The sequence below is a fragment of the Eretmochelys imbricata genome, chromosome 5, assembly GCF_965152235.1.
Source record: "Eretmochelys imbricata isolate rEreImb1 chromosome 5, rEreImb1.hap1, whole genome shotgun sequence".
In the NCBI taxonomy this organism is placed as follows: domain Eukaryota; kingdom Metazoa; phylum Chordata; order Testudines; family Cheloniidae; genus Eretmochelys; species Eretmochelys imbricata.
The window spans coordinates 83,309,086-83,336,902 of record NC_135576.1 but is presented as its reverse complement, the minus strand read 5'-3'; the positions used below and the strand labels follow the sequence as shown (position 1 = coordinate 83,336,902).

The following is a 27,817-nucleotide window of genomic DNA, read 5'->3' as shown; positions in this document are numbered from 1 at the left end:
ATTCCTTCACAGACAGGCCTCGGCATCTGCCTTCAGAGCATATTGGTCCCTTTACATCTTTAGGGAAGGCAGAGGAAAAACTGGGAAGCATAGAAGAGGGAGGTGTCCAAGCTTCAAAAGGCATCCAAAAGCAAGTGGTTGGCTCTGCTCTTTGTATTAGTAAGGAGAAGTGAACAGTAATGGATCAATGTCTGGAACAGCAAAACCACTTTTGCACCCAGAGTTTTCAGCAGATCCCAAGCAGACCTATTACTGGAATAAAATTCATTATAAAATAAGGGTCAAAACTCCATTTAGCAAAAAAAGGTGACATGGCATGAGAAATCAGAAATATTAAACCTGAACAGTACTAGCCTTCTCTGTTATAGTAAAAGGGTTGATACTCAGATAGTCTAACCATGAAATTGTCTAAAGCACACAAGTGTTTTTCTAATGTAAGTATTACTGTTATATTATTTCTGAAAAAGAAAAAGGTAAACCAGCAACTGAAAGAAAACATTTATTGAATCAAAGTCAATACTTTCCTTTTAATATCTACAAGTCAACACTGAACTGACTTTATTCAAGAATGAACACAATGTACAAAAAAAGTATGTTCGTTATAAAAATATGTCAATTTTTTTTCTGGCTACTGAGCTGAAGACATTTGACAAGTGCAAGGTAAACCTGCTCACTAAAATTAATTCGCAGAGTGATGACAAAAAGTGAAAATCATTTTGTAACCCTAGAGTATTTAAAGGCCCATTGATAAAGAAGCATTTGAAATGCTGACCCCAAATCACCGTGTTGTTGTGTATTTATGCACACTAGACAACTGAACGTATCTCAATCCTGTGTCATTATGAATCAGTACCTGCATCAGTGAAGACTATCCAAGTTTACCAGAGCTATCCAACCAGATAATTAACGTCTACCATTGGATTACAACTTTACTACTCCTGAAGAGAGTCAATGGCCTCAATGTCCAGTATATCTGTGTGAATATGACTTTTTGTTTAGTACCAGGAAAAAAAGCAGATGTGTATGTGTTTATACCAATCTGGGGTCGGTTTCAACACAAAATGGAAATGGAAGTTAGGAGACGGGCTAGAAAGGAGAGAACTATAATTGTTAAGTGTATCACATTTATGTTTTTATGTATATATATTTTAGCTTTCATCTGATTAGGCTCAGTTATGCCCAGTTTGCTAGTTAAAATGTTGAATGTAGTTGAGGATGATTTTTAACATAATTTTTTGAAGTCAGTTAGGATTCAAACTGTTGACTTCTGTTTCATATCACCAACAAGGAAGGAAAAAAAGGAAAGGACCATTTACAGAAAAATCTGAGAACAGTGCAATATTAAAATACAATTTTCACAACATGTGAAAGAGGAACATGCTTTGGAACCTGAGCAAAAGGCTTCTTACTGAGATAGTAAAAAGTCACCCTGTATGTTGTTTTCCCTGGCATCTGTTCTGCCAGATCAGTATGTTGCTCTTAGCAACTTACATGGCCCCTAAATATTTAGTACACAGAAACTGCCAACTACTTAGAGAGGTCAACTAAACTTCAGCTAATATTGCAGGCAGTTTGACATGCTGCTACTGGAAATGACCATATAGCCTAAAAATTAAGCAAAATTTAAAAAGGAAAATGAAAAAGAAAGCAGCCAAACATGATGATGCTTTTTTAAACAGACAAAAAGGTCTACCACAACACTTAGATACGGTACTACACTGGTTTACAATCTTGAGGTCAGCTCTTTCAAAATAAATATACTAAACATTTACAACAAAATGCCTTATGAATGCAAGCTCACTCTTTATTATTTCAAGACCAGTTGGTTGACAACTTAAGACATGACTCTGAAGCAGCTAAGTTACAAGTCCTCCTTCAGAGCCTGCCATGAGCCAGTGCCACAGCTAAACTTTTAATCAGCAACAGTATCATCAGTCCGCAGCGACAAACATTTTTTTTCTGGCACCAAACAGGCCACCATACAAAGCAACTTCACAAAGCATGCGGTCATCTACTCTGCTGATTTTCAAATGTATGAAATGATCATTGTGCTTGCAGGTCCCAGACCTTTCAAAAACATATAAAAACAAGGACAGATTAAAAACATTAATAGAAACTCACTCCCTTCTAAATTACAGCAGGGGAGGGGGAAATTAAGAGGCCCAGCAAAAGAAGAATGCTGGGCATTAGCACTTTCAGGAAGAAAAGAAAGAGATGACCAAGCTAAAACTGGAGCATTAATTTGCTTAATATTGAAAAATGTAAAAAAAGGAAAACGACAAACAAACAAACAAAAACTCCCCAAACCCTAAACAGCTATATGTCCATGGTTTTGACAGAGGCCAAATGTGTGCATGCCACTGAAAGGCACGGTAGGACCAGTCTGACAAATGACATCATCAGAGCAGAACAGCAACTTTCACTGGAATAATCACAAGGGGTGAACAATGAGCCATCACTTCTCTCTTGTCATGAGCACGGAAAGCAGTCACCAGGGCAAAAGGGGGAACACAGGAAAGAAGATACAGAAATTCACAAGAACCTGTGAAACAAAGAGAAAATGGAAGTTAAACAAAAGCAAGACTTTTGAAAATATGATCATGACAGCTTTCTAAACACTATATAACATTAATCTGTTTAATAGCCTTCATATTATGTTTATTTAAGTATGCAGCACTCCTGCAACATTCCTCTTAAATGTGCTATTTAATTATACAACTCAGAGTTGTACTGAAATTTAGTATGCAACCTGCATCTCCTGCTAAGACATCCAACGTACAAAGAACCCCAACTCCCTACAGTAACATCTTGATAGATAGGTGTAAATTCAGTTTAATTAAACATTTTTATAATCCATACTGAATTATTAAACATATCGTTCAGCATAGAATACAAAGTATGTGGTTATATAAATATTTTCCTTGTATGGAGCCCACTACCCAGATACATGCTTAAAATAATGCATCATAAGGGTAGATTTATTTATAGAGAATTGTTTAGGTTACATTGTAGGATGTTCTCCTTTAGCATTCTCTATCAGTGATAGAAAGGCTATACTAGACTGTGTAACACAACATTGGAAGGACTGTAATACTCACTGGGAATGTTTCCCCAAGGTTATCCTGCTTTTGTATCTACAAGTTGCATCTGAACATTTGCAGACATGCCACCTCCATAGCCTCCCTTGGACTGCATTTGGTTCTGAATTGAACTCACCTATAGAAACAGAAAAGGAATGGTGATAGCAAATGATAAGGCAGATCAAACGTGAACTGGTGCTTTTTAAAGTGCCCTCTCCCTGTTACAGCAGCATTATGTTTGTTTGAGGACATTTCTGGAAGTAGGTTTGCTGGAATTTTCACATCTTGCACTTAGGCAAGCAAGAGAGATGAAGGAAGAACTGGTATTCATTATTTCTTTTTTCTTGGTCCATAAGGAAACTGGCTGATTCAGTCTTTCATCAACCAGTCTTGATTAGTCTCAAGAAAACTAATCAAATTCTAATCCAAGTGCTTCAGTATATCAAGATAAAAATTTGGTTTCAGATTAGAATTAGGCAGGGATTCTTTGCTGTGCAAGAATGAAGTTAACAATACTGTACTGTTAAAAAAAGATGATGTTTTTATATAGAATAGTTGCACTGTAGTATAGATTCCATAGATACAGTTTTATAAGCCTATCCAACAGTTCATTGCCTAGGGATTCCTAAACTACTAGAGACCCTTCGGAAGGATTTTTTTCTGGTGATGTAGTATGGAGCACAGATTTATTTTTCCTTCAGCTGATCCTATTCCTTCAATAAACAGAGGATTTATTTAAGTGACGCTTCAACATATCAACTTCTCTGGCAAGGATTTATTTGAAGGTACTTTTTAGGCTGACACAAATAAATACGTGAATTAAAAAAGGCTTCATAGCCTATAACCATAAAAAGCTAGTGAGACCACAATTCTCATGTGCTCATGCAGTATAAATCAAAATAATCACATCTCTATGACTGCCTTAGGGCAGATCATTTCAACGTTAAGAATGGTTGGAAAAAGCTCTTTATGTACACCACAGACACACACATATATATTACACAGACAGATACTTCTTTCAGTCTCCATCTTTTGAAATGGGGCTCAGAGCTATAAGGCCCTGTCCCAAAGTGTGATACTTACAATCATTTCAGATATATCCTCCCACAGACAACTCAAAAACGTAGGTAAAAAAACATGTTAAAACTATGTTAGTGAATCAACCACTAAGCTAAGACAGGGCAATAGCGTTTTTTGTTTTTTTTTTGGTTCACACAGACAAATGTTTTATAATGTAGACACCCACAGCTGAAAACCACATTTAACATGGCTCTCTCCTATGTGTAGACAGTTCCCATAATCAGCGTGAAATGATCCTGTGCTAAAACTCGGCTGGCAACAACCATGTTTAAACCATATTTTAGACAGCATAGTTCTGATACCAGGCCAGTGAACAGGACCAAAATTAACATCTGAAGAAAACATGATGGCTGTTTTCCAAGTCAACCCAAGGAAATAAATTGTTCAATTTCACATTTCACCAAACAGTACTCTTCACCACAGCATCTTCTCTTGAGCTTAGGAGCAAAGGGATTGCAGGTGGTCCACCCACTTCAGAAACTTTCAGTGTATGGGCAGGAGTGACTACAAAAGACTTAAAAGGATGGCATACTTCTTTCATTTCTGATGAACCGTGCCTTAACTAGCCTGGAAATAGATTATTCCACCAAACATAGGTCTTCAGTATAGGTCTTCCTATGCATATTCCTGGCAGCATGCTCACCTGGTGGCCTTGTAATACTTTGATACGTTGCTTTATTTTAAAACAGCATACAAATAACAAGTCACACCGCTGAACAAACAAAGAGTAAACTTTCAACAGTGGCCACCTCTGAAGTCTTGCCAGGTGCTGTTGTTAATAAAATAAACTGTCTCAATAGTTGGGTGTCTCTGGCATAGGTGTTGCAGTTAGCAAGTGTTGGGAAGTTGTTAGGGTATCAGTACAGATGCTGAAGTAACCATATTTATTCATGGAAGGCAAAAATCAGCAAGTTTTAAGGCTTACCACCATAACTCAACAATGGGACATCCTGTATGAAAATCTATGTAAGCGATATGCAACTGTCAAGAACACTGACTGAAAATCAGGTCTATGAAAATGTTGCACTGGTAATACTCATTTGGAAGTATCATCCTTCTGAGTCTAACAAAAAACGTTAGAATGAGTGCAGTGAAGTACAATTAAAGCCATATTTCTTAAAGGCACTATGCGGCTCTATGATGCTGTACATGTAAGACAAGGTTCCTCTCCTGAGGAGCTTACTATCTAACTGAGACATAACACGCAGAGGGATAAAACAGGCAATGGAGCGGGGGGCGCAGAGGAGGGGAGAGGAAAGAAAAAAAAGAGGGTGAAGATTACAGCAAATAGAGATTACATGAGCTGTTGTATTGCAGGTGTGTTTTAGTAATTTCTATTTATTTTTCTTCATATAAGGGAGCAGGGCAGATGGCACTGAAATGGAAGATAACAACAGTGGAAGACTATTCAGCAAAATGAGTTTTCAGGAGGAATATGTAGATGTGGGACAGTGTTTGGCACCCTCAAATAGGGTGGTCATTAGGTAAAAAGGCAGGGAGTGACAAGTGGGAGTAACAGACAGAGGGAGAAGGGAAAGCAGTCAGCAGATCTTAGGGTGCAAAAGAGGGATTGGGGGAAATATGGACTGAGCTGTAGATGAGACCAGAGTTGTGTAAGCTCAGTGCAAGAGAAGACAGTTTGAACTACACATAGAAGAAATAAGGGATTCATAAAGCGATTCAAGCACTAAGAAATACCAGTAGATGGTGAAGCAAAGAAAACCTGGGATGCCTCACAGGGGACACAGAGGTAGAGGACAGAGTCAAAAGAGGAAGGAGGTAATGTGGAATGATAAAGGAGCAGGGATGGAGAGCACCAACTAAATCTGTCAATTTTGTCTTTGAGAAAACAGCTAGATCCTATGCAGAGAAGGAAGAGAAAGACAATTAGACCCACAGTTCATACTGTGCGGGTGTGATGGTGTGAACTCAATAGTCCCTAATTTGCACTACTATAGTACAAGTTCATGCCTGCAGCATCCACACAAGGGAGTTACAGCACAGTACTTTGTTGTGTACTGGCATTCACATCCAAGTAGTTCAAACTGTGGGGCAGCACCCTGGGCAGTGCCCTAAAGTGACAAAGAGTTGCCAGGTACTGGGAACATAAGAATGGATAAATATTGCTGGGCAGGCATGGGGCACAGCTGAATGAAGAAAGGAAGTTATATGATGAGGTAATAGGGATTCCTTCAAAGTTGTTCAGCAGAACAAAAGCAACAGCAAAGGCAAGAGCAGGAAAGTTGGATGAATAGTTGGTGCAATGGGCAGAGCATTAAGTGAGGCAGATAGGGTGGATCTATGGTTGTGACCTTGTAATGTACACTGTGGAGGATGGGTAAGAAGAAGAAGAGGGCTGGGAGGAGAAAGAAGTCAGAGGCTAGGGAACTGAATACAGAAGGAGTGAGCGGCTGAGCAAGAGAGAAGAATGGGCAATGCCAGATGATATAAATAGGTGAATCAAGAATGGAGAAATCAGTGTTTCTCGAAGGCCAGAGTGGAAAAAAAATATGACCAAAGCTGAGTGGGTGAGTCCATCCTGACGTGGGGACCAGAGGAGAGAAGAGGGAGATGAATCATATTGGTCACATGTGTGATTTTACTCAAAATAAAGGAAGGAGACTGGGGGGATAGAAAGAAGGCCAACCAGTCAGTGTTCAAGATGAAGGCAGAAGCAGGTTCAGGGATGGTAAATAATGACCATCTGGAGGGAAAGATGAGCTGTATCATTTTGTAGTTTAAAAATGAAGAAAGAGAAAGGGTCTTTGTAGTCTTTCCTCATCTGGAGAACTGTGTGAACTCCCATGTTTAAAACAGATGAATTCAAAACAGGAACAGGTTCAGAGAAGGACTACTAGGATGAACAGAGAAATGGAGAACCTATATAGCAAGGGGACACTTAAGGAGCCTGGCTTGTTTAGCCTAACAAAAATGAAGGCTGAGGGGGAGATATGATTGCTCTCTATAAATACATCAGAGGGATAAACACCAGCGAGGGAGAGGAGTTATTTAAGTTAAGAGCCAATGTTGGCAAAAAACCAAAAGGATATAAACTGGCCATCAATAAGTTTAGGCTTGAAATTAGATGAAGGTTTCTAATCATTAGAAGAATAAAGTTCTGGAACAGCCTTCCAAGGGGAGCAGTGGGGGCAAAAAACCTAAGTTGTTTTACGACTGGGCTTGATAAATTTATGGAGGGGATGATATGATGAGATTGCCTACAAGGGCATATGGCCCATCTGCAACTACTATAACCAAATGTCTCCAATGGCCAGTGATGGGACACTAGATCGGGAGGGCTCTGACCTACTGCAGAAAATTTTTCCCAGGCATCTGGCTGGTGGGACTGGCCCAAATGTCCAGGGTCCAATTGATCACCATATTTGGGGTCAGGCAGGAATTTCCCCCCAGGTCAGATTGGTAGAGACCCTGGGAAGTTTTCCCCTTCCTCTGCAGCATAGGGCACGGGCCACTTGCTGGTCTAAACTACAGTAAATAGTGGATTCTTTGTAACTTGAAGTCTTTAAATCAAGATTTAGGATTTCAGTAACTTAGCCAGAGTGGATGGGTGAACTTCTGTGGCATGTGATGTGCAGGAGGTCAGAATAGATGATCCTGATGGTACATTCTGGCCTTAAAGTCTACAAGTCTGAAGTCTATAAGAAAGAGGGATGAGGGCTGAAAGTGGAAGGAAGAAAAAGGAGTCCTTTGTCACCATAACCTTCTGGTTGGTGGCTGTGGGAAAAGAAAAGCATCCCAAAGGAGAGGGAACAACTAAATACTGATTCAAAGGTTCTTAATCCTTCAAAAGAACTATAAATTGAAATTAAAGAGAAAATTTATGTTTCTAATGAGCAGGCAGATAAACTGTTTTTAATGAAACTAAAAACACTGCATTAAAATGCAGTAAAAGCTAATTATATATTTATCAAGCTATACATCCATTTATAATGGTATGTGTACAACTGTTTTAGTAAAATTGTGCCCTAGCCAATACACTGTTTCAAGAAGCCTTGGTATTGTGTTTGCAATGTCGAACCATCTCCTTTTGCCCTCCCCCTAGCTGCTATCAAGTAATACGAAGTGCCTCTACTACAGCTGGGAAGGCAAACAAGCTGCTTCCTTTCCAGGAAGCTACAAATGTCATCTTTTGCTTACCTAACAACAGAAAGTGATTGATTTCCATAGCTCTGCTCAAAGATTCCCACATGCCTTAAATTCTTATACTTCTTCCCTAGAGTCCTTCCTCCCCATTCACTAAAACTCACTGTTCCCAATCAAATCTCTTTCCTTCCAAGAGTACCATTAGAGGCATATAAATGTATCAAATTTCAAAGGACATAAAGGTATCTTCCTATCAGTACACATCCCTTGCCTGGCATTAAAACTTTAATGAGGTGAATCACATCTTAAAGACTGGTTAACATTTCATAGAAAACACTGAAAAAATATTCTGTATAGAAGTCTGCCTTTATATAATAATTCTTAACACATTTCTCCATCTTTGTTTTTAAGGTTGTGTGCATGAGAACAGCACTTGGTCTCTTGGTAGTACATATATTCATTGTTGTTATGCTTTTCCTCCATAGGAAGCTGCAAGTCTCTGCTTGTGATATCACAACAGTTTGCTGTGAGAATAACTAATGTCACAAATAGGATTATAGCTTCAGGTGGAAAAATGTGAATTCTTAATAAAACAACAAGACTAATAACATTTGCAAAAAGATCAATAAACTAATGAAGAGAAATACCAAAAATGTGAAATACTATGGAAACATTTTTATCCCTTTTTCATATATGCATTGTCTGTTGGTCTTAAGGATAGTCTTTTTCTAGTTCTTCCTAGCCTATTTTGCAATACAAGCTTATGGGAATACACAAATGGCTCATTTCTATTAGGAAAGAAAAAGAGGCTTACTCAGTGACTACCTTATAATTTATATGGTACCCAAAATTGCAAGATGATAATATCAGTAAACAGTACATTAACATTTACTAATTTTACATTTTGATTTAGAATATTTTAAGCACTGTGTTATTCTCCAGTTTAAATGAGGTAACTCCATTGAAATCAATAGTAAAATAGATGTAACACAGGGGTGAATCAGTTTTCTAACTATAATTTCTCCAGTCTTTGTTCTAGTATTTGTATGGATGCAGTCTAAGATGATACAGCGTTTTCTTCATTCATATACACTTACCGAATTCATTCCACTGAATAAGTCTCCTGATCCTACATGAGCTGTGTGAACAAAGTTTGTTGGCTCTCCAATCATACTTCGGTCGATCCGCCGTCGCCTCTTCTGAAAAGTGGATAAAAAAGTTGTGATTGCCACTTACTTAAAAAGCAAAGAATACCTGGATTAAATATAAAATTTGGTTTATAGTTAAAAGTGAACTGCCCCCACAGAGTGTTAAATGTATTTTTAGCATAAGAAGACCACAGCCCAATTTTTTGGTTAAGCTAAACACAGAGTCATCCACAATACCTTGGCGTCAACCAAAGGGCATGTGATCAAGTATTGTGTTTAGAAGACAGCTCGATAAGAATATTCCTAGAATTAGACAACTTTCTATATGCAACCAACTACACATCAGTAACTTTACTATAATCTAATGCCTATTAAACAAAACAACATACTTAATTCTTTACACAGAAAAAGTTCTAACCATCTTTGACATTTGGCGTTGCACATCAATTGTCCCATATTAATTTACAGTTGTGACGCATCAGATGCTCTTGGTTTAATCAACCATTAATCACCATCTTTCATGTCCATACAAAACATATAAATGCACAGAAATCCTAGACTATTTCCAATATGAAGTCATAGCACTAAGAACACATTTTGTGAGAGTGCTCTGATAGGAGCATTTCTAAGGTATCTCTTCATGGATTTACACAGTATAAACGTATGTTCCCAAAGGTCTCTGTGTATTCAAACTGCTTTCATGCAGCTTAGTTAGAATACCATGCCTTAATACCATGGCAGTGGATGTCAGATTACATGCTCCGCATACCCTTTATAATGTATTTTACCATCCCTCACAGCATGGGACAGCATAACAATTTTGACCTCAGTTTCCCCTTTCTTGCATAGACTTGCTGCCTCAATTTTTGTTAATGTAATAATAGGTAAATGATGAATCAAAGGCAGCCACAATTTACCCTGATAAAGGCTGCTTTGGCAGTCTTCCACAAGACCAAAGTCTGCATTTAAATGCATAAAATGGAACAGACTGCAGCTGCCCTTATCTCTAACACAAGAGCTGGTTAGATTGAATGCAGCATCATATGCTACCACCAGTCGTTGCTGCAGGCCACTCTCCTGTATTAAAAGATGAGAGTGGCCATGGGTTTCACACCGAACAGTCCAGTTTAAGCTAACCACTGAACTGAAATTGAATAAGTACAACACAATTGCCATTAAAAAGTTACCTAACCTCAGTCAAAGCTTCCCTGTTTATCAAGGCTTGATCTGTCACAGTTTAAAGGATGAGTATCTCTCCCTTCCTGGTCTGTCATAGATGCTAGGATCATTTAGAGTTTTGGGTGGGAAGTTTACATGTCTTACCAGTGGGAATCACTCCTGTCAAAATACAATTTTAGCTAGAAGTCACTGTGAATCAAAGCCACAGCTGTGAGAATACATCACAGGATATGCCCAATAAGAGCAAGATATTTCTGGAATTAAATCAAATCCATGACAAATATGCACTTTCCTCTCCCACCTGAAGAGTAACTTAAGAAGTCTGCTACGTCTTTTAACACAAATATTAAACAACCAAAGGAAGAAAAAAGCAATACTGTAAAACGTACAAATGGAATACAGCCACGTACAAATGGAATAATAAAAATGATCTACTCTGCACCCCAAACTGTTACTAGGGTCCCTACAGCAAACAAATTTGACACGTAATAGACCACCAACTAAAATAAGCATTTTATTTTATTTTCACTGTAGCTTTGCAGGGCTTTCAAGGGAAAGAGGATTTTTGCTGCCTAGATCCATTTTGTTTAATATAAATATGGAAAGAAAAAATGGTTGCTAACCTTTCATAACTGTTGTTCTTTGAAATGTGTTGCTTATGTCCAGTCCATGCTAGGTGTGTGTGCGCCGTGTACACAGTTGCCGGAATTTTTTCTCTCAGTGGTATCCACAGGACCAGATTTAGTGCCCTCTAGAGTCATGCACGTACGCGCCTGTATAAAGAGTGCCACCGGCCCAACACCCCCTCAGTTCCTTCTTGCTGGTAACTCCAACAGAGAGGTAGGAGGGTGGGTCACGGAATGGACTTGAGCAACACATCTCGAAGAACACCAGTTACAAAAGAACAGGAGTACTTGTGGCACCTTAGAGACTAACAAATTTATTTGAGGATAAGCTTTCGTGGGCTACAGCTCACTTCATCAGAATGCATAGAATAGAACATATAGTAAGAAGATATATATACATACATACAGAGAACATGAAAAGGTGGAGTAAGACGCTAATTAAATACAATGAGCTATTATCAGCAGGAGAAAAACTTTTGTAGCGATAATCAAGATGGCCCATTTAGACAGTTGACAAGAAGGTGTGAGGATACTTAACATGGGGAAATAGATTCAATATGTTGTGGCAAACTGCCGGCACTACCATGATGGGTCTCACGCTTTCTCTTCTGGGGGGGGGTGGTTCAGGGCACCGTTTCTTGCCCCTGAACTGGGGTATTAACTGCCCCACTAGTGTCCTAGAGGAGGGGAGTGGAGAGGGAGGGACCCGGGCCCTCCCTCTACTCCGTGTCCCAGCCCAGGGGCCCGAGGGACAGTAGTAAATCACTAGAACTAGCGGTTCCTTCCCCTGGGCTACTTCCCTCTCCTGCCCTTCAGCTTGTGGGGCTTCCTGCCCTCCCTCTGCACAAACCAGGTGTCCCTTTACCTAGGGTCTTGGTCTTCTTAGCCCACCACAGCAATTCTCCAAACTCTCCTCTGCTTCCCTCCAATGCCAATCCACTCTGCTTCAACTCCTCCTCTTGTCTGATTGAAGCAGGGAGTTTTTATCATGTGACTGGCTTCAGGTGCTTTAATTAATTTATAGCAAACTTTCTTCCCTCTACAGGGAATAAGGCTCCCTTCTAACACTCTCCTGCTGCCCTCTGGCCATGCCGTATCACAATGTGTAATGACCCAGCCACTCTCAGTCTCTATTCAAACCCAATTAATGGTATCTAGTTTGCATATTAATTAGTAACTGTTTTTTCCTCGAGTGCTCGCTCATGTCCATTCCATGCTAGGTGACTCACAACCGGTACCCCCGGAAGTGGGCTTGGAGTACATGGTCGCACCGACTGCAACACTGCTTTCCCGAAACTGGCATCATCACAGGCCTGTTGGGTGATGGCCTAGTGGGAAGCGAAGGTATGAACCAGTGATGAGGTTGTGGCTCTCCAGATGTCCTGGACTGTTACCTGCATGAGGAATGCTGCTGACGAAGCATCAGAATGGAGAGAGACTCCAACAAATGAAATGTTTGCACTTACACCAGGCAGACAGCCCTGGTGGAAGGCTTCCTACTACCTAGCAAGACCTGTTGAGCCTGAACAAGCAGGCCTGTTCTTCAGGGTTCAGCCACGCAGCAACAATGCAGTCAAGTGCAGAGAAGTGAGTTTTGGGTGAAGCAACTGGCCATAGTCTTGTGAAATCAAGTCTAGGCGGTGTGGGAATGCGAGTGGAGTTGCCACTCATAGGTCCAGAAGCGTACCAAATGAATACTGGTGTGTCTATCCTGGTGCTACCAGGATACCTTTTACCTTGTCCCATTTGATTTTTAGGAGGACCTTGTGAACCAAGCGTTACTGCTTAGAAGCGTACAGGTCTCCTGTCCATGAGAGCAGGAAGGCATAAAAGAGGGAGCTCATGCTGTGCCCGTGCAGCAAGCCGAACTGATGGCATTTCCTGTTCTGTCTGGTGGTGAACTAATCCACCTGGAGAGGCCCCTACCTCTGGAAGATGACATTGATGACCTCTGGTGAAGAGATCACTTGTGGTGAGAGGAAAAGGATCTGCCGAGGTGATCTGCCAGTGTGTTTCAGGCTCCCAAAAGATGTGATGCCTCAATGTGTATGATGTGATCCATACAGAAGTCCCACAGCCAAAGGGCCTCCTGGCACTGGGCTGAAAATTGAGCGCCTCGCTGCTTGTTGATGTAAAACATTGATGCAGTATTGTCCGTCATGACCTGCATCACTTTGCCTGAGATCTGGGGAAGGAACACCTGGCAAGCCAAGCATACTTCTCTGAGTTCCCTGACTTTTATATGCAGGGAGTGTTCTTCCTGGAATCAGAGGCCCTGAGTCCTAAGGTTGCCAAGGTGGGCTCCCTACCCAAGGTCTGACACATCCCCACATACAAGACTAGTGTTATCAATGGCTGAGAGGCAGCAAAGGGTACTCCTCCGATACAGATCCTGGGTCTTTCCACCAGGTCAGCAAAGCAAGGACCGGAGGCAGAATTGAGAGTATTGAGTCCAGGTGTGTCTGCTTGGGGAGTAGGCCGATGCCAGCCACATCTGCCACCATGTGTCCCAACAATTTGAGGCAGACCTGAGCAGTCGTCATTATTTGGATTGCGACCTTGGAAATCACATCCGACATAGCTTGCTTCAGGCTTCCCGTAGGGAGGCTTTGGCCTGGGTTGAGTCAAGCACTGCCCTGATGAACTCTATTCTCTGAACCAGGACCAGGGTTGACTTCTGCTCATTTATCAACAGACCCAGTGCCTGGAAGGTGGCCCATACTGTACTGATGCTGTCCTGCACCTGAACCTGGGACCGACCTTTGATCAGCCAGTAGTCGAGGTACGGGTAGACTTGCACGCCTCGACACCCGAGGAAGGCTGCTACCACTGCCATATGCTTTGTGAAGACCTGTGGGGCTGCTGATAGGTCGAAAGGGAGAGCATTGAATTGGTAGTGACGTTGACCAACTACAAATCTGAGAAATCTTCTGTGACCACAGAAAACAGTGATGTGGAAATAATCGTCTTTTAAGTTAAGGGTGGTGTATCAGTCTCCTGGATCCAGGGGGGAATGATGGAGGCTTGGGAGACTATGTGGAACCTCAATTTTTTTTTAAAGATATTTGTTGTGGCGATGCATGTCCAGGATGGGCCATAGACCCCCCCTCGGTCTTCAGGATTAGGAAATATCAGGAGTAAAACCCCTTCCCTCTCAAGTCTCGAGGAACCCCCTCTATGGCCCCCACACATAGGAGGGCTTGCACCTCCTGGATGAGAAGCTGCTCATTCGAAAGGTCCCTGAGGAGGGACAGGAGTGGGGCACAGGATCATAGAATCATAGAATAACAGAGTTGGAAGGGACCTCTGGAGGCCATCTAGTCCAACCCCCTGCCCAGAGCAGGACCAATCCCAACTAAATGGATGGAGGGGTGGATGAAAATTGGAGGGCACAACTGACTGTAACTGTACTCAGTACCCAACGGCCTGATGTTATATATGGACACACTGGACTGGAGGGCGACAGGTGGTCCAAAAACAAGAGGAGGAATGGATCTGAAAAGTCAAAAATGGTATATTGCCATCGGCTCCAAGGTTGGTCTGAGGGCCATCTCCAGAAGAATGGCCTTCAGCCGAAAGTCTCTATCTTTTCTTATAGGGAGTTTGAAGTCACTACAGATCTGGCACTTCTCTTTAACGTGAGAATCCCCCCAGACACTTTAGACAGCTAGTTTACAGGTCACTAATTGCCATCGGCTTGCTGCACGGGACATGCCCAGCCCCTGGGATGAAAAGTCCCTCAAAAACAGGGACAACTACGAACACTACTATATAGACTAGCTCTAAAAACTATATACACTAACCACAATAACTGTACAAAATATGAACCAAGTCCAAATGACTGAGAAAGAAGCCTTGCTACAGCAAGAGGGGTTGTCCAGCAACTGTCATGGGCGGTAAGAAGGAACTAAGAGGGGGTGGGGCCAGTGGCAACCTTTATACCAGCACATGTGTGTGTGACTCCAGAGGGCACTAGAGCCAGCCCAACAGATACCACTGAGGGAAAAATCTTTGGCAACTGTGCTCACAGCGTGCACACACCTAGCATAGAATGGACAAAAGCGAACACTCAAAGAAGAATTAATGTAAACTATATTTTATAAAAATAAACTGTTTAAAACCTACTCTGTAGTAGTCCACTAAACTAGTGCTTGAATCCTAGAGAAGAGCAATAGGCTCATGTAGGAAATAGTCTGTTCAGTATTAAATTCTAAGTTACTCATGATATAAATAGGGAAAGAGTCTGATCGACTGAGAGAAGAGAATTTCAGAATAATGTCTTTATGCTTAACATTGATTAAAGTTACTATAATTAAATAGTTCAGAGTTTAGAACATTTCTTCTATCTCCCACCGTGACAGAATTGTGCATATACTCCAAGGTTTCAACTACTAGACTAATTTCTTGTGTGTCAAATACACCTGATTTTTAGAGCTGGTCAGAGAAACTTTAAAAGACTCATGCTCTGTTGGAATATCTGGTTCTGTCAAAATGGACATGCTTCAAAAATTGGGTTGATTTCACTGCAATTTCATTTTGGAGGAAAATTTGAAAAGCGTTTCAACCTTATCCCATTATGACATTTTCAGAAAAAAATGTTTAGATGTTTTAGTTTAAAATGACTTTGTTTTGAAATTTTATTTTGTGTTATATATTAAAATAAAAGTCAAAATTGAAATGAAATGTTTCATTTTTGTCAAACCAAATATTTCATTCAACCCAAAATGTGTGTGTGTGTGTGTGTGTGTGTAAAATACATGTATACATATAAAAATTTTAGATTTTTCCTTTGCAGAAAATTGAAAAATGTTGGTTTTCATTCTGATTCTGAACAATGACAAAATTTCAAAATCCTTTGCAAAAATGGAGTCTCTGTCCTCTGCACAGCTGTAATATTTCATAGTAATCAGTACCAGAACACTTCCCTTTTTAAAGAGAAAAGTGATAGTGCTCAGCCAGAACAGGCCTGACTCCAGGATACACCATGAGTCAAAACAGTTACACTGGTGTACCCAACCACTAGTGAAAGTAGACCAGAATCAGATGCTGTGCATTTATGTGATTCAAACCTGGAAACAAAGGGTTAATCATCTCCCCCCAATCCCTAAGTGATTTGCCAAGGCGGCATAGTCCACAACACAGCAAACAACAGGACAATTGATCTCCTGAGTCCCAGTCCCATTTTCTCAACAACAAAGCCATACGTAGGGAGCCCCAACTGGCCTTCCCTGAAGTGGCTGTAAGTCAAGACTCTAAAAAGCATCAGGAAACACTGTTTTTAACACAAGTGCAGATAGGAGCTTAGTTACATAAGGCTGAATTACCATGTTGTCTACACTAGCTTTTGTCAAAGGTCCCAACTCAGATAAGTAGTTAAGCATGTGCCTATGTCCCATTGTAGCAATGTTACTATTGTTCATTATGGACAAAGGGGGCAGAAGAGACGCACCAAGCTGGAAACAAGGCAATGAAATATCTCCTGTCCTTAGGGATATGTAATTGAAAATTAAAGTAACTATGGACTATGAGGTTTTGAATGAGTGCCTTATAAAGGCTGAAAAACCTTCACAGCTGAACACAAGATTTCTCTTTGCTGGGACTTTAAATTTTATGTTGGATTTAAAAACATTCTATGCATAGTATGTATACAGTACATACATATTTCTCACTGACAGTCTATTTAGTTATGTTTAATCTATGAAAGAAAAACAAAGCAAACGTCTTTCTTTCAGATCAAAGGAACTGCTTCAACTTAGCCACTTGCTTCAGTTTATCATTTGTGCCTATTTAGCACTGTGGGCATGACACACATTAAAAACAAACAAAATAAGTAAAAAAATCTTTAAAAAAACCCCCAAAACTCCCAAACCGTCCCAACCACCAGCACAGCCTCCAGCTGGCCCTTATCTATACCCCAATCTTTATTATACACCATCAGTAAAATAATTAATAGTACCTGAATTGAAAAGTAAATTAAATTATCATTCTAGTAATGGGATCTTCTCATGTAGGGGATTCACAACAATAAAATATAAATAAAAAAATAATATATGCATATAGTGCCACTCAGAGTTTCTGACACCACTGTAGCTACATTAATAAAGCCTTCAGGGAAGTGCTGTAAGTATTCATTTTATAGATGGGGAAGACAAGGCACAAATGGGTTAAATGACTTGTTCAAGGGCACAGAGCGAGCCTATGGTAGTGCCAGGAACAGCATTCGGGTGTTCTAAATCCCAGTGTCTCACTGCTGCAGCTAAATCCCATTCGTTATTCCATGGTAGATGAACAGCAGTTAGATGCTATCCATCTTTCACAAAATCTAAAAAAATGCGTTTGCTGCCTTGTCCTGAATAATTTTTTAAAGAGTGGTAATAACTTTCCATATTTTTGAGGCTAAGATTACTGAATCTTTTTTTTAAAAACACTAAAGACTTCCTTTAACCTGAAAAGTATTTGTTTTTTTAACCTCTTCCTCTTTCCAGCCTTCCCCAAGGCCTCTTCACTTCCTTTTACAAAGAAGTGACAACACACCAAGTAACCTTAGACCCGAGAAAGGAAAGAATACTGTAAATTCCTTCTTTAAAAAAAGGATCCGGGGAAAGAGTCAGAACCAGTCATTCTGAGGCCCGTTTCAGAATTTTTGCAATTACTCTGCACATACAGTAGAATTACACAGATGCCATGTCACATGCTAGTTGCCACAGTTGCCAGGGCAACAGTTGAAGCCTTTCCCATTTTGAAGCTGTGAACAACACACTTCACACCCACACACAGTACTATCTGTTCCTTTTAAAGTATGAAATCAGGATATAGGATGAGAGCAACGTTTGGATGTCATAACAAGATGATTTTAAAATCCTGCACATTTCTAGCACTTTAGACCCAGAAGTGAGATTAAAAGGTCTAAATATAGTATGTATCCACGTCATTTATTGAAATTAAACAGCAAGCAGTCAAGGTATCTCTCATAATTTTAAAGAAAATACTTAGTAGTTTACAGCTCCTTGGGAACTTGAAAACTGTTTCTTCACAAAAATAATCGTTACTGTAGGGTCCTAGAGCAAGGCAGTTGTTCGATTTAATTTCTGTCAGGCTAGGAAGTCAAGTGATCTCTCCTGACTTTCTCAGGTTGTATCGGGGGGGGGGGGGGGGGAGGGTTATTTGAGTTACTCCAGCTATCAGTCCAATCAGAAGCACCACAGCTTCAATCTAAGTTTCATACACGTCTCCATCCACTTACTTTTTTCTGTTCATCTTGTTTTTGTGAATCTTTCTGCCCCTTTCCATAGGTTACACAACTCCTTCCATGCCCTTTCGCTTCAGCCTTTTCCTTCTCTTCCCATACTTCAGGTTGCGTGTCACCTCCCACTCATGATAGCAAGAGGAGGAACACTTTGGCTTCTGTATAGCAGGTCCTCTATCAGTATCAGCAGGCAGTCTAGTACTTAGGGCACTCAGGAAACCCAGGCTTAATTCCTTGCACTCACACAGACTTTGTGTGATCTTGGGCAAGTCCCTTAGCTCTCTGTGCTTCAGTTCCTGATCTGTAAAATGGGAATAACAGCACTTTCCTACCTCATAGGGATGTTGTGAGGATAAATACATTAAAGACTGTTAGATACTCAGATACTATGGTGAGAGGGGCCATATAAGAACCATATCAAGATAAGCAGCAGGAACATGCACCAGTAGTAACACCAACTACCCAGCCACTAGTGCTATGGTGGTCGTGACAGCATGTCAGGAAGATAGTGCAGGTAGGCAGATTGAGGATTCAGCAGGATTCTTCCACTTTGATGGCAAAAAGAAATGGGGTGAAGTGCATGTGAAAAACAAAAGCAAACCAAATTCCTGCAATCCTTAAATTAATCTAAAATTGCCTCGGTACATTGCCACGTATGTTTTACAGTTCAGTTTCAAACACCCCTCTTCCTCCCAAAAAAATCAGCTCTCCCACTCATAGACTTTAAATACAGAAAAATCTAGAAAAATAAAGATATTGATCAGCTTTTAAGCTGATAGTTTTTTCATGGGATATTATTAAAGCTGGTAGGCCTGAAATAAGAGCTAACAGTTGAAAGGAATTAAAATTTTGGACTTTTCAATCTTCAGACTATCCCTTAACCTCCAGAAAGGCGTGACCACCAGCTCAAAAGTTACAATCTCTGCAGGAATAAACATGCCATTTCATAACCCACATAGTTCAGACGGTTGGGAAAGACAAAGTATTCAGTCAAACACAGGTCACTTTTCCACCTTCTCTCATGAGCAGGATGTTTACGCTCAGGCAGTAAAGTAAATTAATTCAAAGCAAACTCACTTAGCTGGAGAATTGTCAACTGTTGTTTCTGAATCAGTTTTTATCATTGGATTACTACTACACAGTATGTAAGAGGTAAGCTGTTTAATCAGTTTCAGATAATATTTTAATATTAGGATATGGTTGCCAGGAGTCTATGCTCTCAAAAAAAAGATTTAAAACTTGAAAGAACATATTCTGAAAGTTCATCCTATCCACTCAAATAGGATTTCTGAATTTGCTCCTTTAGTGGAGGACTACAGAAATGCCACAGGCCTCCTGAGAAGAACTGGACAAATCAGAAGAGTTCTCACCAGTCTGGTAATTTTATTCTAAAGTCTTCCACAAAATAATTGTGAGGAAAAGGTCTAATGCTTAAAGAATTCCTCTCCTGCCCCACACAATACAAAAACCATACCACCATACCAGTAGTAGCCTGAATACTTAGAGCATCAAGAGCCAAGAAATATCCAGCAGACAGAGCAGTGACTGCTTACGCAGCAAAAAAGGCTATGTGAAAAGTGAAAAACAAACAATATGCAATATTTCAATAGGAATGTCAGGCATCTCTTCTCATGCAGATGGTCAGCTTATTCACCACTTTGAGAAGGAAAGTCTGCAATTGACTCAGGATACTAAGCAAAAGGTTCTAAACTAATTTAACAATAATAATTGCACCAAATTTAATCCAAAAGAGTTTGAATTAAAAGCAGGCACAAACCCAAATGTAAGAGTCTATCACCCAAAGAGACAAATCACTCTCATAAAGGACAATTTAATCCAAAACTCATGAAACATTAAATTTCCAAAATATATTTTAAAAGTAATTGAACAGTGGAAAACATTGTTCAATCAATAACAGAAAAAGTCATCCAGAATCCTTTTCTGAGTTATTCTCCTCTTGGTGACTGTTGACCCCTAGCAAACTGTCTACAGATTTCTTGTTTTGGGACACACAGATAGAATCCTGACTCTGAGAACTATTTTTCTGAATTAAAGCCTAGGCTCACCCTGGATTTAACTTAATCAGTTTAGCATGCGTTAAAGCATGCATGACCTTACCTATACGAGACTTTTAGAAAGTATTTGTTAGACCGCCTGAGCTAACACCTTCTAACAACACACCTTTATACCTTAGACTAGAGTCTAGACAGAGCCTAGGCGTTGCTTAGCAGTTCACAAGATCAGCCCCCTCAACACAGAAAGCTATTATAATATGAGCTGGAGAAACATACATCTCTTTATTTGTGTGCTGGGAGTAGTGCTTTAAAAGAAGGCATGATGATGGTGCCAGTCACAGATCAGGAATAGGTGGTAAAAGCATGCATGAGTCATCTGTAGCAGAAGCCAAAAATTAGAAATTCAAGGAGTACGACAAGATATTGTCATAAGTAAATGTTTGCTATTTTCTAAAACAATGGATCTTTATTGAATTTTCTCATAAAGCTGGAAAAGTGATAAATGTTTCTTTCCTGTCACCTGCTTCTTCACCATATAGCCACAGAAGTGAAATATGCCAGTCCAAAAATAGAGATGCAGGAGTCTAATGCAGGAGTCTACAACATCCTTCCCCTAACTAAATGTTCTCTTTGCCTTCTAAATCTTATGAACATTGTTTAACTTCTCACAAACAATTTAACTTGAAATCACAACAAATATATAAAAACTCAATTAACACACACACAGCATGTGTAACATTTTCAGTATGAAAAAGGAAAATAATTCCCTTCAGTAAATAAACAAAGAGAATTTGATCACATCACCATTTTTTAACCAATGTCTGGGCCCAAATATAATCTGCTTTCCACTGTAGTAAAATTATAAACTCAAGAGATCAAAACTCATCATCATAAGTCCAAACAGATCCATTTGTCTACACCAGACATCTTTAAAACTATAATAATATGTTGAGTTTTGGAAATAGGAGATTGAACTATCTTACTTAGTTGAATAAAACAGAGACATTAGCCCCTTCCCCACTTTACTTTTAGAGAATCTGATAGCAATGTTGGCATATAAACATTTGATTACTTGCTTTGTGTTACATTTAGGAATATGCACTAACGTCTTCTCTGTGTGGGGCACTTTAGGACTGTGCTCTTTATGGACCCAGTGGGCATGACTTTATGGACAATGTTTGTAAATAAATAAATAAATAAATGCTACAGAAAGCATGGTGGCCAGTAAGATGACTTACAGTTAGGGAGTCCAAATCATCCAATCTCTTGTGACACAAAGAGCAGACCATTTTAACCTAAGATCTCCATCTTTCATGGGGACAAGCAAATTGCCTTACTGGGTCCAACCCACAGTCCACCTACTTTGGTATTCAGTCTCCGATAGTGGCTAGCACCAGATACTTCAGAGAAAAGCGCAAGAAATCTCCTAATTCCTAATAGTTAAAGATTGTTTTAAGCCCTGAAGCATGAGACTTAATATAGTTAGTGGTACATTTTGATGTAAATGATAATGAAAGGGAATAACTGGATATTTTTGTTATTCATACAAATGTTCAATCCTTCTTTGAATCTTGTTGTATTTCCAAATAAAGTGGATGATCATGTCTTTCCTCAACTGTTAGGTAGTTAGTTGGGAAACACAGTAGCAAGATAAATAAAATGGGGGTAAGCACCTTAATTACTTCCATTCTCTTCAGCCAAATAACAGAGGGATAGTTTCATTGGATCACTGTTTTCTGAAGAAAAGGGAGGTAAATTAGAGAAAACAAAGACATAACAGTAAGTAATATGAATTCCTAAATATTTAAAAATGTGTCCTTGACCACACAGAAGACATAGAGGCAACTGACTGGGTCTGTTTCAAGGACAACTATGATTTTGATACATAGATTTGATATGCAAACAATTTTCCTTACTCTGATTACCCACAAGAACTTTTGGAATATATCAGGCTAGGCTGGAAAGGAGTAACAGTGTACTCTGCTGAATACAAAGAGACTTCAGTAGTGGGATCTCACCTGATCCAGCATGCCAGGGCTTCAGCAAGCAGTCAACAGACATTTCTTATTTCTAACACAAATCGATGTGATGTGGTGCACATGCAAAAGACCAAATTTATGTTATTTTAATTAATTAATGACTTGGTCATCAGCTTTCACACCTTTATATATTTATTTGTAGACTAGGTGTCCTGGTCCACACTTGTCAATATCTCCACATTATTGTACAATAGCTTGCCAAAAAGAATGATATCTTGGCCATTCTGTTTAAATATTTTGTTAGTTTCTGATCACACTTGAGGAGGCCAACACAGACATATATACAGGAAAGTTCTATGGTGAACTAGATTGAGGCACTATACTTTATTTTACTCATTAAAAAAAAGCAGATAATGTATATTAAATCTATCAAATTTGTGTATTCTCATACGAGTTTTAAAAAACCACCGCCAGTAATCCCATATTCCAACACCTAATCTGAGATGTAGATAATTATTTCCACTGTAGAAGGATTAGTCTTTGTCACCACAAAGGAATCTTCTAGTAGTAGCTCCTTGAATCACGTTAATTCTATGAAAACAACATTAATAAATCCCTTAAAAATAAATGGCATATGGCTTGTAGAAAGCACAATATCCAGAATCAGCTGGATCTGACTAATAATATTCTTCCAAAAGTATGTTAAACTTGGTCATTCCCACAGCATGTGGAATTTAGTAAGTGGGTCAGAGTTACATTGCCGGCATTGCTTTTTTTGAATCAGCAATACACACTGGTGTTGCAGGCTCAGGAGCCCAGTTGAATGAAAAATAGGTTTTGGTTAGATTAAATCCATATTATAATAAAATGGGCTTATCACCATGGACAACAAAATCATTTACATTGATAATTCCAGTGTGATATAATTAAATTTAACAAACTGTTGAAAGATGGTGCCAAATGTGGACGGAAGCACAGGGATTGCTGGGATGCGAAGCAATGCATCACGGGGCATTGGGACAGGACCCAGGATGCCTTCAGACCCCCTCCACCTTCCACAAGTCTTAGCAGCAGAAGAGAAAAAAGTGCTCTGTGGGATAGCTGCCCAGAGTGCACTGCTCCAAATACTGCTGCTGCAATTACTGCAAATGTGAACATGCTATTGTGCAGGCAGCTGACTGTGTGAATACACAACAGCGGTTTCCCTTCAGCGCTCTCTGAGCGGCACGGTAACTCCCGGCGCTGTAACTCTGCCAGTGTAGACATACCCTTAGTAAGTTAAAACCTCACACTGACTGCATACTGTTGATGCCTCCAAAAAGATCCTTTTTTTAGCCAATTCAGCACATCACCACCTTCTGGAATTTTTTGAAGTTCTCAGTTTCTGAACTGTTTGCACAGTATTCCATTATGTTATGATGGCATTACTGATCATATGACAGAACTGGCAATTTCAGGCTATGTTGTCTAAATAAACAGGAAAATTTGCCAGATGAGGTCAGTTGACTCCTGAAAACAATAGGTCTTTTGAGAAACTGTGTCTAGGTCAAACAGCAAAGGGATCTTGTTCTTTTCTAAAGGCTTAAACAGGCTCTATTTAAAATGTGCAATAAATAGTGAATCATACTTGGTAAAGCAAGAAACCACTGTATTTTCCTAGAGGCACGTAAGCATAATCTTCTAGGTCTTATAATTTTGAAGCTTTATCATAATTTTTTCCAGCAACTTTTAATTATTTTTTCCCCCCAACGGAGTTCATTTCCCCCTCCTTTTAGCAAATACCAGATAAAGGATCGTTTAAAAAATGAAACGAAATGAAATCAAAGCAAACCCAGTTTTCTCATTACAAAAACAAGATCTTGGGTTTCTACTGCATTAAGCATACCATTCTTCAGTACATTCAGACAATAATTCATATAATCTTTGTGTAGTGACCCAAGAGTAACAGCGATGAATCAGCTACAGAAATGCAGCAAAGTGAAGTGACAAGTTTAAGGTTATGATTTGTGCAATATCACTAGCAATCTGAACTAGAGTTTGCAAGACCTCCAACACATGCTCTTTCCTTACTGTAAGCAAGTTTTATGACAATTCTCAGAAGGGCATGATTTTAACACGAAAGCTGCTCACTTGAATCAAACAGCTGGCACTGTGAAGGTTTATACCATTAAACAAGCTTTCAATGTGAATTTCACAGGAACAATGAAGGGTAGGGACAAGAAATAATACAGAATACTCATGGAAGAGAAAAACATGAAAAACATGGAAAAATAGGGAGATGGAAATTAACATTAGAATGCTACCTACTGAAAAATAATCACATTTAAAATTTTTTTTAAAGTGTTGTTTAAAAAGGTGATATTTAAATCACACTGGCTGTTAATAGGATATGGGCCAGATTTTAAAAGTTATTTAGGTGGCTAAAGAGGCAGAGAGGCACCTAGGGGAATTTTCAGAAACACCTAGTCACCTAACTCCTATTGATTTCAGTAGGAGTTAGGTACCTATGCATCTTTGAAAAAGTCATTAGATGCTCAAATAAGTTTTAAAATCCAGCCATAAGTACTTATAAGAATCTACAGAGAATAGCACCATAAAAAAAAATCTATTTCCACTTGCTGAGCCTCTCCTGAAAATTAACACAGGAAATATTAGCAGAGAGGTCAACTGACATGATGAAAAATGACAGCTCCATGACAGGATGTGTCTCAGTACTTAGAACATGAAACCCTTCCTATTCAACCAAATAAATGTCACCCCCAACTGAAAAACAAACACAAGCAGCCAGTTAACCTTAGATAAATCTGTATCTCAAAGCCCGTTTGGTTAAGAAGCCGTCTTTCATATTAGCGAATCAAATAGGGACTTGCTGGTGCTAGCTGAAGTGAGCTGGTAGTTTTGTCCACTACATACACATGTGTAGAGATACTTATGTCTGGGTATATTTATATGCACACAGCAGTATATACACACATGTTGTAAAAAAGACTTAGTTTTTAAAAAATGTAACCACACTCTCCTAAATCTGAAACATCGGTTTATACTGAGCTTCAATAAAATAAAGCAGGAGCTTCTCAATACTGCCTCCAAACATGCCACCAGAAATGGGAGATGAATGAAATAGAATCCTCACGTACACTTCAGCACAACTAACCAGGAAGCAATCTAATTGCCTTAAAACATTCCTGGCATCAGGAAGGGCAACAGCAGCAAACATGGGCCAGAGTCTTGAACCTATTCCTGTCACTTATTGCCCGAGCAAGCATTTTAACACTGGCCATGATGATTCACCCTCAGGCAGTCCCTGATGTGATCACAAAGGGGAAGGAATCCCCAACTACGCCTGCAACAATATTACTTTTGGGGAGCCTCTCAAAACAACCCGCAAGAATTCCCTTGCTGAAAGAAGGTGGATGTTCCAATTCGTATCCAGCTAATGGGCTAACTTTGCCTTCATCTTTTCCAAGTTCTAGGTCTTTTGATGCTTTCCAGTTTTTAAATTTGCAACTGAATGCACTACGGAGTTATGATTCTAGTCTTCAAGTAGTGTGGTGACAGAGGACTTGGAACTTCATTCTCAACACTTCCACAGTCAGACATGGGCAGTTCTATCACCATTGCTACTGCAGTGCAGACTCCTCCTCACTTCTCGTTCTTTATCCCCATTCTCTCCAGCAGACGCTGACAGTTCAGGAACTGGATCCACTGTGAACCTCTTTCTTTGGTTCTTTGCACTGTGGGCTCTGCCCCTTCCCTCCAGTAAAAGATTGGCCAGAGCAACCAGTTGTTTTATTGGAGTGGAAGGGGGAAAACAGTGAAGCGCCTGTGTTTGTATGTGCTGTGAAGGGGGGAGGGGTGCAGAGGCTGAACTGTGGCACCAAGCAAATAAGGACAGTAAGCCTATTTCAACTCCTCAGATGTGGAACTTGTAGCATCCACTTCCCAGCTCCACCCGCTGCAGCCAGCACCAAGTACTTCCTGAGGAGTGTACAGTCCTTCAAGGCAAAAGGAATAGGTCAAATGGCGAGGGAGGAGGGAAAATGGGAAGAAAACAATCATTTCAAGGGACAATTTCAAATAAACTAAGGATTTGGGTCTGCAGGACAACTGCATATTGGTAAAATTTAGTTTATTTTTACTGAATGTTGTTCCTCTTGCCCTTTGAAGAAGAAAACCATGTGAAATTCATTATGACATGCAAATAACCTTCCAGTGAACCATGACTGGGGGGTGGGAGGGGGAGGGAGGAAGGGGAAAGGGGAGTCCACAGGTCCCCAAACTCTCAGCTTATAGTCAAATTGTTCCCAACAAACATTTTCACATATAGCAACTATGGCTACTGGATTGGACCACTACCCTGACACAGTATGGCAACTTCTGCAGTCTTTTTCCTGGGTTAAAAAGAAAAGAAAAAGCAGCTATATTTCACAGTCTGGATGTCAGACACCTAGTCCCCTGATGGCCTTATACTGTTATTGTGAAATATGGAGATTCCCTCCCTGTCTCTCCCCCCCAAACCATGTCAAGCAAATTGTTTTCTGACAAATGGCTTGCACACATATCAAGTCAGGTTGTGAAATCTGACGAGAGCACTAGTTACCCTCCTAAATTCCACTGTAGTTTCAGCTGGAGAAAAAGCATGGTATTAAGGTTAAAGCACTGCACTAGTAGTTGGGAGAGCTTTATTCTTCTCTCAGCTCTCCACAGACTTCCTGTTTGAGCTTTGGTAGGTGCAGGCTGTATGCCTCAACTTCCTCATCCACAAACCGTGGGCAATATTTACCAACCTCCCAGGGATGCTATGAAGCTCATTTCAATGATGTGTGTTAAGAACTGTAAGATCCTTGGATATAAGGCATAAAGTACTATTGTACAATTCCTGTGCTGAACAGTTGTGTAGTAGTGTTGTGTGATGTTAAATAGCCACAGTGTTCTACCCCAAAGGCAGCTGCATCGCAGCTGTCAGTGAAACAGCACTACGTGACAGGATATGACAAGAAGTGAAGAACAATGATGTATCCATTTTGGTTAAAGGAATATAATTACCTAAAGTGGAATTAATGGTACTATACCGCTTCCCCGGTGAGAATGGTCATGACTTATTTAAATTTTTATTCCAGATGTTCAAAAATGACACATCAGAAACAGCTTCAAACATCAGAAGGTTGTGGTCAGCTTTACAGACTCAGGTCTCCAGTGGCTCACTCCCACACCTGTCAGCTGGCATTCGAATCCACTGAACAAGACTATAACTCCTCCTGTAGCTGACTGGCACATCTGCAGCAAACAGCATACCTGCAAACCTGTAGCTAGTCAGGAGTCCTATCCATTGGACACCACCTTTGCTCCTGTTCAACTGT

The 27,817-nt window shown here is 39.9% G+C and overlaps 1 protein-coding gene across 2 annotated transcripts in view; it reads right to left on the bottom strand.

The window, feature by feature from the left end:
* Positions 1-486: 486 nt before the first annotated feature.
* The window catches only part of CDC42SE2 (CDC42 small effector 2), a 119,981-nt gene continuing 92,650 nt past the window's right edge, over positions 487-27,817 (bottom strand). For both annotated transcript variants that reach the window (XM_077817414.1, XM_077817415.1), the window contains exons 3-5: positions 9,362-9,463; positions 3,099-3,216; positions 487-2,542 (exon numbers count right to left, since the gene is read on the bottom strand). In XM_077817414.1, the coding sequence (XP_077673540.1) occupies positions 3,118-3,216; positions 9,362-9,463 (201 nt within the window). In that variant the 3' untranslated portion in view covers positions 487-2,542; positions 3,099-3,117. The remainder of the gene's footprint in view (positions 2,543-3,098; positions 3,217-9,361; positions 9,464-27,817) is intronic.